Source organism: Liolophura sinensis, chromosome 3, assembly GCF_032854445.1.
Source record: "Liolophura sinensis isolate JHLJ2023 chromosome 3, CUHK_Ljap_v2, whole genome shotgun sequence".
Classification (NCBI taxonomy): Eukaryota; Metazoa; Mollusca; class Polyplacophora; order Chitonida; family Chitonidae; genus Liolophura; species Liolophura sinensis.
The window spans coordinates 26,067,772-26,084,105 of NC_088297.1; the positions used below are offsets into that span (position 1 = coordinate 26,067,772).

At 40.5% G+C, this 16,334-nt stretch overlaps 1 protein-coding gene across 2 annotated transcripts in view; it reads right to left on the reverse strand.

Annotated features, from left to right (window-relative positions):
• The window catches only part of LOC135463761 (solute carrier organic anion transporter family member 5A1-like), a 44,621-nt gene that overhangs the window by 15,465 nt on the left and 12,822 nt on the right, over window positions 1–16,334 (reverse strand). For both annotated transcript variants that reach the window (XM_064741188.1, XM_064741187.1), the window contains 5 exons: window positions 5,121–6,366; window positions 4,225–4,536; window positions 3,218–3,382; window positions 2,234–2,314; window positions 1,621–1,750 (listed from right to left, as the gene is read on the reverse strand). In XM_064741188.1, coding sequence (XP_064597258.1) covers window positions 1,621–1,750; window positions 2,234–2,314; window positions 3,218–3,382; window positions 4,225–4,536; window positions 5,121–6,036 — 1,604 coding nt within the window. In that variant the 5' untranslated portion in view covers window positions 6,037–6,366. The remainder of the gene's footprint in view (window positions 1–1,620; window positions 1,751–2,233; window positions 2,315–3,217; window positions 3,383–4,224; window positions 4,537–5,120; window positions 6,367–16,334) is intronic.

A 16,334-nucleotide genomic window follows, 5' to 3' on the forward strand; every position in this document is an offset into this window, starting at 1 on the left:
AGTATGGAAATTCACAGCTTGTATGTATCTCGCTAATAATATATTTTTAAGCAGCTTTCTCAAAATATTGGCACGCCTACAGGTACATATATTTGTGAATGAACGATTACCTACTGTGAAAAAACTTTTGAACCAGGTTTTATTTTTAATGTTGCAATAAAAGCTTTGAATTCACAGGAAGCAGGGCTTTATCAGCAGGTGTCTCCAACACAAGCACCTGTTTCATCTGGACGGTAAGCTCAAGTTTCAGCCAGCCTATTAAAAGTATGAGAGGGGTGGCGACGACACAGTGATAGAATCTCAGAGTACTGTTTATCTCACTTGGATTGGTCAATCACCCCTACAGCTTCAAGTGCCTGGCTCACAGTACTCCTGCTAGGTGTCCCCATGTATCATCCGTAGTAAATCCTCACAAGCATGAAACTAGTAGTAGCTGGATAAATTCAAACTCCAACCGTCATGTTTGATGCAGTCCTCATGGCCCATACAAGGGAGATAACCACTGACACTACTAGCAACTAGCATATTTTGTACATCTTGTTTAATCTTTACTTAAATTGTTTGAGAAATTTTTTAGTGATCAATGTTGATTAAGGGTTCCCTCTAGGTTATTACTGGTGTGACCGATCCTAAATAATTAGCCCGTGCATGTCAAAAGGTCAGCCTAGTCTAGTAGCAGTTGTGGCAGTGATTCCACTCACTGTGACGGGTATGCATTCATAGACGGCCGTTGTAGTTCGAATTTATGCAGTTTCCACCAGTTTCATGCTTGTCAGGATTTACTAGGGATGACAAACTGGGACATCTATCTGGAGTCGGTAGCTGAGACAACTACGAGTACAGACAGAAGCATTATTTGGCAGCCAACAGTAGTGTACTGAAGCTAGTACGGGAAGTGCGGAGGTGTTTGTGGTAAGCTTATGGAACATGACAGGGCTGTGATAGTATACATGATCACAGCCCTACAGAGCTAAGATGCAGGGAATGCCCAGCTAACACACACCACATGTTGTTGTGATAGAAATAGCCTTAAACAAGTAAGAACTGTAACGGAAAACTTTAAGAAGTGGTTATTCGCTTGCCACTTCAAACACTCATCGAAGAGTCTGAAATTTGATCATATCAAATGCAGGGTCTGCAGGCCAACGACAATATGGGCCGAAATACAGGCGGAGACAGAATTTCATCTTTCAAAGTACAATTAATCGAACTGTTTGCTGGGACAGTACCGGTAATTACAAGTGTGCTTAGTCCATCTACACGGACTCGGCATTTCTTTCTTTCACATCTTGACATTCATCACAACACTGTGTCCATCCCTGCCTCTTACCACTGTTCAATGGAAAAATGTGAATCTTTCAAAAACCAGCATTATGTGTTTTTCGGCCTCTACCCCTCTTGCCAAACCGATGAGGCTCACTGAAGCATGACAGAGGTGTGGGCAGCTGTCACTGATCGACTACCGCTTCTCCCCACAGAAGACTTTACTACTTAAGGCAACAGCCCTCACAAGGCACTATGGTATACAGTTTCTGAAAATGCATCTGTAATTATTGAGAAGGTACAGTAACAGTGAGTGACAAATACATATTAAATTGGCTTCAAAAACCAACAACTTACACATTACTAAGATGCCTGACATATGGCTCTGTGGCACCCGCCAGCTTTAAATTATCACAACCCAGGAAAAAGAACACGGAAAATCCAGCCAATGAAATCAGGTTTAGGGCAAGGATCATCTGGATGGCACCTGTCAATCACAAGGTCAAAGGTCAGACTTAAAATTTCTACTTTCTGTTCAGGTAATGGGGGCTTGCACTTTGCTGGTTACAAGTAAACTTTTAAAACAAAGTTAGAGTCTCTGTATGACTTATTGCCAGACGGATTTTAGATCACACTAATTTGGGCACACCTTGTATTGCAATATGTGATCTAAACTTGACCACACCCAAAATTAAAAGGCACATTTTTTTACTTTAATTTTCAGGTCATTAAATGCATCAACTAGTTTGATCTTGTCAATAACTTGCCAAACTTTCAACGTGCATCTGTATTTTTTATTTATTTATTTACTTGATTGGTGTTTTATGCTGCACTTAAGAACATTTCGCTTATACAATGGCGACCAGCATTGTGGTGGGAGGACAACTGTATTTTTCAGTCCTCACTAAAAATTTCTCTGACTTTGTCTATTTATTGTCTATTATCACCAGACAGAGGAGAGTATACAAACCTTTAGGACGAAGTTGAAATCTCTTCAGGACATAACCCCCGACCATGATTCCCAGCACCGCCCCGGGGATTCCCACTCCACCTGAGCAAGACACAACAACATAAATACCTAGCCTCAACGTGTACATATAATTACAGCAGAAGTAAGTCGTTACAGGTATCTGAGCTGTTCAGCTCTAGGGCTTCACAGTGTAAATGTCAAACTGTTCTCAAGGGCTTGATGGCATGGCAAGGATTCCGATGAACTGCAGAAAACAGACGCATCACACAAGTTTGAAGTATGTTATGTTACTCACACATAGTAAACTAGCAGGTAATGATCCACACATACATAGATACAATGTTGTCCGAATCACTATGGCTATTCATTATCAGAGGAGATTTTGTGGAGAGAAACTAAAGCAGGGACTTTGATGTTTCTGACAGAAATATAATGATCCACACAAAGATGATTTCATGGAATCATAACAGATTTCAACATCTCCATAATAAGTCTGTGATTCTTTCACTGACTTATCTGTTCATAGATTAGCCTGAGGTTTGTTGACAGACTTACCTGTGAATAGATTAGCCTGATGTTTGCTGACAAACTCACCTGTGAATAGATGAGCCTGATGTTTGCTGACAGACTCACCTATGAATGGATTAGCCTGAGATTTGCCGACAGATTCACCTGTGAATAGACTAACCTGAGATTTGCTGACAGACTCACCTGTGAATAGATTAGCCTGAGCTTTGCTGACTGACTCACCTGTGAAGAGATTAGCCTGAGATTTGCTGACAGATTCACCTGTGAATAGACTAGCCTGAGATTTGCTGACAAACTCACCTGTGAATAGACTAGCCTGAGCTTTGCTGACTGACTCACCTGTGAAGAGATTAGCCTGAGATTTGCTGACAGATTCACCTGTGAATAGACTAGCCTGAGCTTTGCTGACTGACACACCTGTGAATAGATTAGCCTGAGTTTTGCTGACTGACTCACCTGTGAAGAGATTAGCCTGAGATTTGCTGACTCCGAACTGAGTCTCCAGGTATTTGGGGATGAAGACAACAAAGCCACTGGTGACAGAGATTTCACAACAGATGCCCAGGCATAGAACAAAATACACACGGTTCTTCATCAGTGCCAGTATTGACTTGGGAATGTCTGACAACAGGTCATAAATCATACCATTTATTATCAAATGTCTTAACAGATCATAAATCATACCATTTATTATCAAATGTCTTTTAACAGGTCATAAATCATACCATTTATTATCAAATGTCTTTTAACAGGTCATAAATCATACCATTTATACTCAAATGTCTGTACACAGGTCATACATCACACCATTTATACTTTTTTACTAAATTGTTTACTGAAGTAAACAACAAACATCATTTCTTTCTTAGAAAGTCTGCACAAAGCAGGTCACAAGCCACATATCATTTATATATCTCATATCTCCCAAGAGTTAAATTCAAAACAAAGAACAAAACTATGTGGAGGACCAGTGTACATCTAGGAGGAGTCTTAGTGGCCAACAGGTCACATAAACCTTCTGTTAAAAATAAACTGTTTTCAAAATTTAAATTGAATTCACACAATTTTAATTTGGAAAAAAAAACATACCTATTCTATTTTTTAACACGAATGTTTAGTGGTCTTTCCAAGCTGTTTACTTGTTTCTATCTATCACCACCAACAGATAATGATTTTCCCGAACCCCTCATTCGTTTCTATCCATTATCACCTGCCTTTAAAGCTTTTCCCAAACCCCTCATTTGTCTCAATCAATGCCCACCCACCTTCAATGGTTTTCCCAAAACCATCATTTGTCTCAATCAATACCCACCCACCTTCAATGGTTTTCCCAAACCCCTCATTTGTCTCCACCTGTATCTACTACCACCCAACTTTAATGATTTTCTTAAAATCCTCACCTTGTCACTCACCTTTAATGGTTTTCCCTAAGCCCTCTTTTGTCTCTATCTATTATCACCTACCTTTAATGGTCTTCCCAAACTCCTCGTTAGCCTCATGATCTGCTGGTTTCAACAGATCTTCCTTCACCTTCAAATCCAGGAGCTTTCGCTGTTCTTTTATCAGTTTTTTGGGAAATGCGAGGAATGGCACGGAGAGCATGAGGAGTAGACCCCCACAGATGATGAACCCACCCCACCAGGCCCCCACCCAGCGGGGGTCTGATGGTGTCAGGTTAACATCATACGAGAACAAGTCCACATAATACTGCAACAACAACGCTCCCAGTGTGAAACCCAACACTGGGCCCAGGGCGCCCATGGCGTAGATAAAAGCTGCAAGGGCAACAGAAAAAAACAATTACAGCTCCCTACCATTTTCACCTAATAAAACAGTAGAAACAATTAAAATCAGAGCACACACTTTATAAAGCACGTTTAGAGTTGTGGGGGCCTCCCTGGCTCAGTTGGTTAGCCCACTAGCGCAGCGTAATGACCCAGGAGCCCCTCACCAATGCGGTCGCTGTGATTTCAAGTCCAGCTCATGCTGACTTCCTCTTTGGCCAAAAGTGGAAAGGTCTGTTAGCAACCTGCGGATGGTTGTAGGTTTCCCTCGAGCTCTGCCCGGTTTCCACCCACCATATTGCTGGCAACCATCATATAAGTGAAATATTCTTGAGTATGGTGTAAAACACTAATCAAATACATGTAAATAAAAAAAAATTTAGATTTGTTATTTATTTTTTTACTTGGCAGGTGTTTAAATGGTCATGAAAGCAGAGGAAACCAAAACAAAAGTTCCTGAAAAACTGACTTACAAGTTAAAACAGTCAACCCGCGAGTGCTGGGTTTGAGCCAGTGACCTTACTACACTTTTCAAGTCTTCATCAGCAGAATTTAGCCATAAAAACAGATCTTACCTAGATAAGCAGGTGCCTTTTCCTTGGGCACATGATCGTCCACGTAGGTTGTGCCCAGGGTCATGATGGGAGTGCCCCCTGTCCCTATCAGTACCTGAGCCACCACCAGAATCAATACGTACACAAAGTTCCCAGAATGCTCGTCCACACAAAACGCCTCATCCAGGCGTGCACTGCCAGACAAGCGGCTGCAGATGTTCTCTTCTGTCGAGTTCAGGTCGATGCCGCCACGCTTTGTGTACTTCTCCGCCATGATGTGAGGAAGCGCAAACAGAAGCGCCCCGATGCCCATACATACGACACCCAGGCCAATCCACTTTGGAATGTGTCTACGGCCGCCTAGGTAGCTCACGAAGACAACGGCAACCAATGAACCAAACTCGTACGATGCAGCGATGAGGCCAGACGTGGAACTGCCGATTTCAAAGCGTTTCTCAATAGTTGTGATGACACTGTTGAAGTATCCCGCGGACAGCCCTGTGCTCACTGCAATCAGCATCGACGTGACAAAGATAAACATGCGGATATCGGCACAGGGCTGGAGACAAGACGGACGGAAGTGGCCGATGCCGCATTCTCTCTGCTTAGAGTCCTCACTCATGTCCTCAGCAAGCCTCTGTTGGACATACTCATCCTTCTCTGTCTTACCCCTTAGGAACTCGTACTGACTGTTGAGGGTGTAACCACTGCTGGAACTGTCAATGGGGCTTGGGCAGCCCTCGACATCTCCCACCTGCCTGCCGCTGAAATGTGACCCGTCACCCTCTACCAAAAGGGTACTTCTGGGCAGCTGATCATTGGAGAATATGAGCCTGTCTGTGGAAGGTGCGGGAGGTTCACCACACACTGGGTTCTCGGGATCATCTACAGAATCCCTCCTAAATGCCCGTGCCTCTTCACTCTCTGTGGTTTCCATACTTCCTACTGTAACCAATCTCTGCTATAATGTCAAATTCATATACGACCTGCTCCAACTCTGCCAAGTCTGTCCTGATGTAGAAATTGTAACATACACAGAGAACACAGGCTGTGAAATTTCCGAGAGTTGCAAGAGGCTTCTGCAACTTTCAACAGACATAGTGGCTGACGGAGTGTGATCTCCACACGGTCAAAGCTGCATGGTCCCCTGATGTCCACAGCTCACAGGGTCAAAGCTCCACGATCCCCTGATGTCCACAGCTCACAGGGTCAAAGCTCCATGGTCCCTGATGTCCACAGCTCACATACCTATCTGCATTTCCCTCATCTGAAACAGCACAATTTACATACAAGAACATCAATTTTTGGCTTTTTAACAATTTATGTACAGTCCATGCACTTCTGAAGTTTAGACTAATACCTGTACATGTGCATGTATGGGTAGTTTAGTCTGAAAATTAAATATGCTGAACCTTCACAAAGTTCAGTACCAGAATACATAATACATGTAAATTACAGATAACCTTACTACAGCAAACATAAATTGAGCAAGGCTTGTGAGGAACTGAACAGCTTCCCCATAGCATGGACACTTAGCACCTTTAAACCTGTGCATATCTCACGTCACGTTTAACAAAATACATGTGCTTAACCTGGCCAATCATAAGAGCATCACCGGAGCATGTGATTTAAATAAATCAGCATTTATTAGCCTGTGAACATTGAGACTAACTCTCAAATGTCACTGGTTCAGCATAATCCTCACCAACATGTAATGTTAAACTCAGGCCTCAGCTAAAGAAAGTAAGGCAAAGTGCATGAGCCTTAAAGGATGCACCTCCTATTATTAAAAGCAAGCTTAAAAAATCTGACTTACCTGAAGTAGATTTAATATCATTGAAACCGCAATCCCATCTTACTTACAGTTATTATTATTGGGTGCTTTTGATGCAAATAAAGACTGGATAACCCATTAGCTTAGAATACTCTGTAAAGTGTATATTCTACATGTTAATGTTATAGCTGGTCAGTATAAGAGACTTCATTGTATGCCAAATTATCTGGGATTTTCTGAGATAAAAGTCAATACATTAACATGTATTGTTCTGCCTGAGTGGATTCAAGTGTAATACATATACTTCACATCTGTACATGCTCATGGGTGCACAGAGCATATCTATGCAGAATCAGGTGAAATTTCATTTCGACCCGCAGGTCAATCATTGCAGCAATCTTTGCTAATTACACACACTATTGACCAAGCAATGTTCACACAGTGCTTTATCTGACAACTCAGCAGGTGTAAATTTGTACACTATGAATTTACCTCTACCTGAATAAAGTGTCACAGGCCTGTCCCTACACTAGTGTCTCACAGACCTGTCCCTACACTAGTGTCTCACAGACCTGTCCCTACACTAGTGTCTCACAGGCCTGTCCCTACACTAAGCAAATAAAGTACAATGATCAGACTAATGGCCTAACTGTAACTGTTTGATCTTTCTTTATACTAATTTCACTTTAAATTCACCTTTCAGAAGCACATAAACGCCTGCGAATTGTACTCTTGATGCCAACACTTAAGTTTTTCTTACAAGAAATTAACAAAACATCAAAACTGTTGAGGCACCCTTTAAGGTGGATGAAGCCATCAGAATAAAGCAAAACATATCCCTTAAAAAATGGTAAACTTAAGGTGAAATACAGTATTTGCAAGATGTCTATTCAAGCATTTTCTCAGAGCATTATTCTGTGTAAACTAACAAAATTATATTTCCTGTGAAGCCCTGCAATTGGAGAAACCATCAAAGGTAGTTTTGTCTCCAAACCCAAATCAAAGGTGCATTTGTAATACCACTGAAGATATTGTTTCATGGGTGACAAGGCACCTGAAAGTTACTGTGTCATGGGTGACAATGCACACACAAGTACATATACACATGTACAATGTACTTGTAACTGTAACTACATACATGGGTATACAGACTGATACATACACATGTACTATGTACCTGTAACTACATACATGGGTATACAGGCTGATACATACACCTGTACAATGTAACAGTAACTACATACATGGGTATACAGGCTGATACATATACAATGTAACTGTAACTTCATACATGGGTATACAGACTGATACATACACATGTACTATGTACCTGTAACTACATACATGGATATACAGACTGATACATACACATGTACAATGTAACTGTAACTACATACATGGGTATACAGACTGATACATACACATGTACAATGTACCTGTAACTACATACATGGGTATACAGACTGATACATACACATGTACAATGTAACTGTAACTACATACATGGGTATACAGACTGATACATACACATGTACAATGTAACTGTAACTACATACATGGGTATACAGGCTGATACATATACAATGTACCTGTAACTACATACACAGGTATACAGACTGATACATACACATGAACAATGAACCTGTAACTACATACATGGGTATACAGGCTGATACATATACAATGTACCTGTAACTACATACATGGGTATACAGACTGATACATACACATGTACAATGTAACTGTAGCTACATACATGGGTATACAGACTGATACATACACATGTACAATGTACCTGTAACAACATACATGGGTATACAGGCTGATACATACACCTGTACAATGTAACAGTAACTACATAAATGGATATACAGACTGATACATACACATGTACAATGTAACTGTAACTACATACATGGATATACAGACTGATACATACACATGTACAATGTAATTGTAACTACATACATGGGTATACAGACTGATACATACACATGTACAATGTAACTGTAACTACACAAATGGGTATACAGACTGATACATACACATGTACAATGTAACTGTAACTACATACATGGGTATACAGACTGATACATACACATGTACAATGTAACTGTAACTACATACATGGGTATACAGACTGATACATACACATGTACAATGTAACAGTAACTACATAAATGGGTATACAGACCGATACATACACATGTACAATGTAACTACATACATGGGTATACAGACTGATACATACACATGTACAATGTAACAGTAACTACATAAATGGGTATACAGACCGATACATACACATGTACAATGTAACTACATACATGGGTATACAGACTGATACATACACATGTACAATGTAACTGTAACTACATACATGGGTATACAGACTGATACATACACATGTACAATGTAACAGAAACTACATACATGGGTATACAGACTGATACATACACACCCTGGGTACATCAAAAACATTGGTCAAGTCTACATTACCTCTACACAAACTTTACCTGTACAAACAGTACCACATCTCATCACAAATTAAAAACACCTAGACAATGCAAATGTTTTAAACGGGCTGCTTACCGTCTTTGTGGTCTATCAAGTTACGGCCTAGTTTAAATATTTCAGGTCTGAACATGGCCATTAACATTGATGTCATAGCGGAGTCTGGTGTATGACAAACAACACGGCACCTAGCTCAGCATGTTAGGCCTTCTGTGTGGCATGCGCATGTCAGCTATCAACGTGCGTGGATAGGGGGAGGTAAAGGTCCATCTATCATTGTTAGCACATCATCAGGCAATTATCACATCAGTAATATTTACTGTTACCTGTACCTGTGCAGGTGTGTGGAGTGCTGGAGGTGAGCTCAGGACCGTACAGAGATGCAATGTACATGTATATGAAAGCCTTACATGTACTAGTAGGATTTTCTGCATCACAGATCAAAGTTTTGTCCACAAATCTTTTTTGTTTGACAATTATGGAAATTAGAATCGCACTCTGAGTACTACTATTAAGCACTTCAGTGAAAATGTTTGTCAGAAAGATGTCAATGTTTCCTGAAAATATCATTAGGACACAAACATGTAATTCTGTACAGTCTATACGTACAGGTATCAAGTTATCCTCAACTACTTATCTGACTGATTGATTTTTTGGATTGGTGTTTTACGCCCTACTCTAGAATATTTCAATTTTATGATGGTGGTCAGCCTCATGGTAGGAGAACCCTCTGCAGGTTGCTGGGAAATTTTACCTGATATGACCGCAAAGGAAGCTGGCATAAACTGGACTTGAACTCACACAGACCGCTTTTGTGACAGGCTCCTCCTGGATCATTGTGCTTGGCTAGTGTGCTAATCACTAGTCTGTGAACGCCCGTTCCTCAACTACTGAAACCTGGGGATGGTCGTGGATTTCCCCCCGGCTTTGCCCAGTTTCCTCCCACAATAATGCTGGCCGCCGTCGTATAAGTGAAATATTCTTGAGTACGGCGTAAAACACCAATCAAATCCTTAACTATTGACAAGGGTAATACATGAACATGTAAACCTTATTGGCCCCCCTTATAAAGAAACTTGCAAATTAGCAACAAAAGTCCATGGACTCCGGATCCTTGTTAAGTGAATGGTTCTATTTAAAAGACAGGATGTCAGAAAGCTGGAGGCTGTCACCGACACACAGACAGACTGACAAGTTACAAGTAGAGCAGCTTGTCACAATCAAAACCTCCATATCAAAAACAAAACAAGGCCCTCAGAGAGCACTGAGACTAGAACAGCCCGACTTTCGTCTGTGTGCACAACAGCAAATTTGACAGCGCTTGCAGCGAGAGCCCTGTATACATCTTTTACATATTAATGTCGATGTAGTTCAGGAGCTCAGGAGGGAATGGTAAATATGAGTCATAAAATACATGTACAGTATACATAAACGTAGTATGGGTATATTGACTCTGGAAACAGACCTTAGCATGTTAACACACGTACATGCCTGCCAGATCATAATTTAATTATGTGGCAGCCTTGTTGTTCGTTAGCGATAACATCCTGTGAGCGCTGATATGAGCCACACACTGCAGTGTTTTTCCTCCTGTACTGTACACTGTTTTATCGTGGTAGTGTTTATGGGATTTTCAGGTTTGCCCACTGGTAGCATGTATATGGTGGCCATGTGGCTGAGGATGGGGCTAAGAGGAAAGTAAGATTGTGGTACACCAGTCATGCTGGGTTATTCTAACCACAGCTTATACAATCCACAATCCCTCATTCAAACCCACCTGTTAGTGCATGTACAGGCTGTGTAGGCCTCACATGCAACAAAATAGAGCTGACCACACATGTGTTTGGTGTCCCCTTTTTACAACCACAGTGGCAGATTAAGAAAGATATATGTCCTTGTCTTGACATCCGCGGTGTGAGATTAACACAGATATATGTCCTTGTCTTTACATCCACAGTAAGAGATTAACACAGATATATGTCCTTGTCCTTACATCCATGGTGCGAGATTAACACAGATATATGTCCTTGTCTTTACATCCACAGTGCAAGAATAACACAGATATATGTCCTTGTCTTTACATCCATGGTGCGAGATTAACACAGATATATGTCCTTGTCTTTACATCCACAGTGCAAGAATAACACAGATATATGTCCTTGTCTTTACATCCATGGTGCGAGATTAACACAGATATATGCCCTTGTCTTTACATCCACAGTGCAAGAATAACACAGATATATGTCCAAGTCTTTAAATCCATGGTGCGTGATTAACAGAGATATGTGTCCTTGTCTTTACATCCACAGAGCAAGAATAACAGAGATAAATGTCCTTGTCTTTACATCCACGGTGTGAGAATAACAGAGATATATGTCCTTGTCTTTACATCCAGAGCGGGATATTAACGTGGATATATGTTCTTGTACGAATCACCTTACACAATACTGATGTAATTCGTGAATACTGGCTTTGTACAAGAGGTCTGTGTGTGTACATTCACAAGTATGGAAAATGAGTGTAAATAAGTGGGGCCTCATGTCTGGTGTCGGTATACTGGGACTGGGTGTCAGTATACTGTGACTGATTACAGGGTGTCGGGTGCCCTGTCTGATCTCCGTATGCTGTAATTGGGTGGGGCATCATGTCTGGTGTCAGTATACTGTGACTGGGTTGGGCGTTCTGTCTGGTGTCTGTATACTCTAACTGGGTGGGGCATTCTGTCTGGTGTCTGTATACTCTGACTGGGTGGGGCATTCTGTCTGGTGTCTGTATACTCTGACTGGGTGGGGCATTCTGTCTGGTGTCTGTATACTCTGACTGGGTGGGGCATTCTGTCTGGTGTCTGTATACTCTGACTGGGTGGGGCATTCTGTCTGTTGTCTGTATACTCTGACTGGGTGGGGTGTCCTGTCTGGTGTCAGTTAACTTTAGCTGGGTGGGTTTCATGTCTGATGTCAGTATAGTCTGACTCTGTGGTGTATCAAGATATTAAATACATGTATATGCAATCAAACAAACAGAATACAAATGCACTGCAGAGTTACACATCTGTTTACCAGATATCCCTGTCAAATTTTTCTGCCTGATCACACACACACAGGAACTGTGGCACATGTTAATCAGTGCTGATGCTACCAGAGATCTTCTACCTGTAAGTTTTGTGACGTCACACTAGACAGATTACATGACCATCTGCAGGTCGCTGGCGGACCTTCCCAAGAGCTGGACTTGAACTAACAGCGACTGAATTGGTGGTAGGCTCCTGGGTCATTGTGCCGAGCTGGCATGCTACCCCCCGTGGCCAAGGAGGCACCTGCTATGTAGGGATGATGATTTGCTATTTAATATGTTATGGGGTATATGTGGTACACACACATATATATGTGTTCAGAATTTTTTGTAAACCTCCAACGGGATTTAATTCACTGTAAAGGAAAAGACTTCTAAAAACTGACATAAGCATGACTAAGTAGGCCACATAAAACTACACATAAATACACTTTCCTTTATTTTTTTCCCGATTCTTGTGAAAAGAGTTTCATTGCATGTAAATTACAGGTCCTTCAAAACATAATGGTGTTTACACTTTGAGTAGAATGTTGGAATGCTACAGTTTCAGAATCTGATGAGCAGAAAACACACCAGGCTTTTCTAGATTCAATCGGCACGTACATGGAACATTTGGCACATCAGCCAAGTTACGTATTAAATGTATGTGTCAGACTTCCAAATAAACAATATTAACTGCACTTGCACCATAATGATGGACACATGGTCATACAGTACTTACAGTGTTAATTGGAGCAGCCTGCGGTTGCCTCACTACTGTTCCCTGCCTACAGCATGTATGTGATCGTTAGTGCTATCTCAAGAAATCCTGGCATAACCAACATTTATCTACAGCCCTACAATACACGGCTACATGTACCTGTGCCGTGTCGGCCAGTTCTGAAGTACACACGGACTGACATCAAGGATTTATCACAGAGCCAGCAGATACAGACAGCTAAAAACAACCAAACTTCCTCTAACTATAATACACACTTGAACAGAACTGTGGAGACACTGGGTCAACCACTTGTACATGTTCGGGCTCTGCTTAATTCCCTTGTAGTCAGACCACATGTGCAACTAAATGAGTCACTTCAGGCACCATGCTTTGCACATACTCTGTAGTTGTTACAAACATACTGTACATGTAAATTCCTGTTTCAATGTATATATACATGTAGACTCCCAGAAAAAAACACAACATCCACATACCCTTATACTGGTATTATAAGTATGTTCAACACACCTGTTGACGCAAATCTATATGCTGCTCCTTATTGACAACTGCCATCTGATGTCACTCTCGCGGCTGTTTTGACATGTTTTAAGATTGCATACACCTATCACCACATGTATACTGTAAAAAGGTCACACATAATTCTGAACACAAATGACAAAGTAGTAAAAGGCTGGTAACGTCATTCACATTGGGCCATTGTGTGAGAAAACACCTTACAGAAACTAATGAGAAACAACACTGTTTTCTCCTTAACAATTCTTATGTAAATAGAAAGTTCTTGGAAAAAGCACAAAATCCTCATTATACTTCTTGGTAGAGAGTACATACATGTAGGTGACAGTATATACGGCAAATGTATATCTTTACAATATGTCAGTTTACAACGGATGCTATGGCTCAGATATCACTGACAAAACAATCAATACCCATTCATCCTCATATCATACAATGTGGCCTAAACATGCATAACACTACTGATTATACATGAATATATATACATACAATACAATTGGTTGTAATTGGAAATCGCTAACAACTTAAGCCTAGGTACCTTTGGTAATCTATTATTTGGTATTTGCTGATCCACAAATAAGTTTAATAGCATAATGCAAAAGCATAGATGGTCTGAAAGAAAAAAAACCCCAAAAAACAATGAGCGAAATATCTAAACGTCAAATATACAAAATAATAAAAAACTTCTCAGTTTTTTGAGAGTATCCATGTTTTACAGTGTTTGGTAATTGTAGAATACACATGTCGATTAAGAAATTAGTGGATGATTCACATGTAAAGCATTTGTGCAGATACATGTCTAAGTTTACTGATTTAAAATGAGAGCTAAATGTATACTCTATAACACTACACATTATTATACAACAAAATATCTATACTGAATTCAGGTGAAATATTACCCGTTCATGTATGAAGTATGTTTTTTACACTGAACTGCAACAGAAGAAATTATTAAAAACTTAGCAAATGGTCTGGACATAAATTCATCTACTAGTAACTGCACACCTGAGCGCAGTCGGAGCATTAATACAAAGTTCCAGTAGTCCAAAAGTCCGCTGTACAGAAAAATGATCAGTTGGACATGACCACCCAAGCATAAACACACCACTGGTCAAACTACAATGCATACTGTTTTTGCAAAATACATATAAAACATTTCACTTTCTTTCTATGTCATATTCTATCAAGGATGCATATATATATGCGGTTTCGTCTGGATTTAGAAAGCTCTGCTTTATGTAGCAAAACTCGATTGGAACAACATGCTGTTAATTAGAACATGTTGGCTCTCACAGCTCCCCCTCCCCTTTCTCCCGTAACAAGCTACACATACACCTTGCTAGAAGACTACATGTATATCTACATGTAATCCAGTCCTATTGATCACTGAACAGGGACAATCAATGGAAACCAGGTGATTAAAGACAGGCCAAAATAACACCTGGAGGAACTAAAATGACAGCAACAGAGTAAGATATACAGCATCCCTCAGCGAGTTTGGTTGCTAGGTGGAGCTCAGGTATGGTGGGTAATTATACAACTTAAGAGCCAGAGCCCGATATCACAGGGGGGTTGATCTGACAACTTCTCTGTTCACTACAGGTGATGTTTCTATACGGCAGAAACCTGATAAATCACAGCATATACAGGCCTTTCCTTTCATTATTCTCTACTTGACTCTAATAAGATTCCTGCAGATTTGCATTAATATCACCAGAGCCTAAATCTAGTACAGCATTGATGCTGCTCTATTAAGGTTTCATTGCATACAAAACCAAGCAGATTTTCATAACTTCAATGGTTTTGAAAACTATTTCTGTCATTCCCATATACTGTCATTTTGCACCTTATTTTTATGACTCCTACAAGATAAATGAATCTCAGGTTAAGGCAGTTTTGATGATCTTCTGTCAAAGTGCAGGGAAGGGTTTCACAAAGCTTACTTACATGTAAAGGTAAGTTGCCCTTAGTTAAGTGCATTGTGTATCTCTACAGCATATGTTGCCATGGTAGCTAAGGGCTTACTTGGCCAAGTGAGCTTCATAAAACCGGCCCCTGATTGGTGTACTAACAGGATTAAGAAAAACTTCACAATTAAGGCAGCCATATTGATTATTCCCTGACTACACCAGCTGAGCGTACAGAAAAGTACACAAGGCAGCGGGTTGTGTCACAACAGGAACTGTATCACTCATACACCTGTATGGTGTCAGGATTGTAGTTCTGTTTGCTAAACTCAGGTAGAACAGGAGTGTACGACTAATCACAGGACTTCAAGGGCAAATAACATCATTATTGTGTACTGTGGTCTAAATTATGGGTATTTGCCTGATTTGCATATTAAACTGTATGAAGGAATATTTCCGTCCTAATGACTTGATACAAGCTCTGAGATCGGTTGGCCATGTGCCCAGGTTATAGCTTCCACATTACCTGTATTGCTGAAAACTAAGAATAAAATAGATCTCAGATTTAGCTTGATATATATATACATGTATGGCATTCAGGTTTCTGGACAAAGCCTATAACAAAGCCTAATGACAAATGTTGTGGCGTTACACAACAAAATGCATACATGTAGCTCGACCACAGGTGAGTTCACCTCATCCCTCCAGTATCCCTTTAGCTGAATCTATATGTA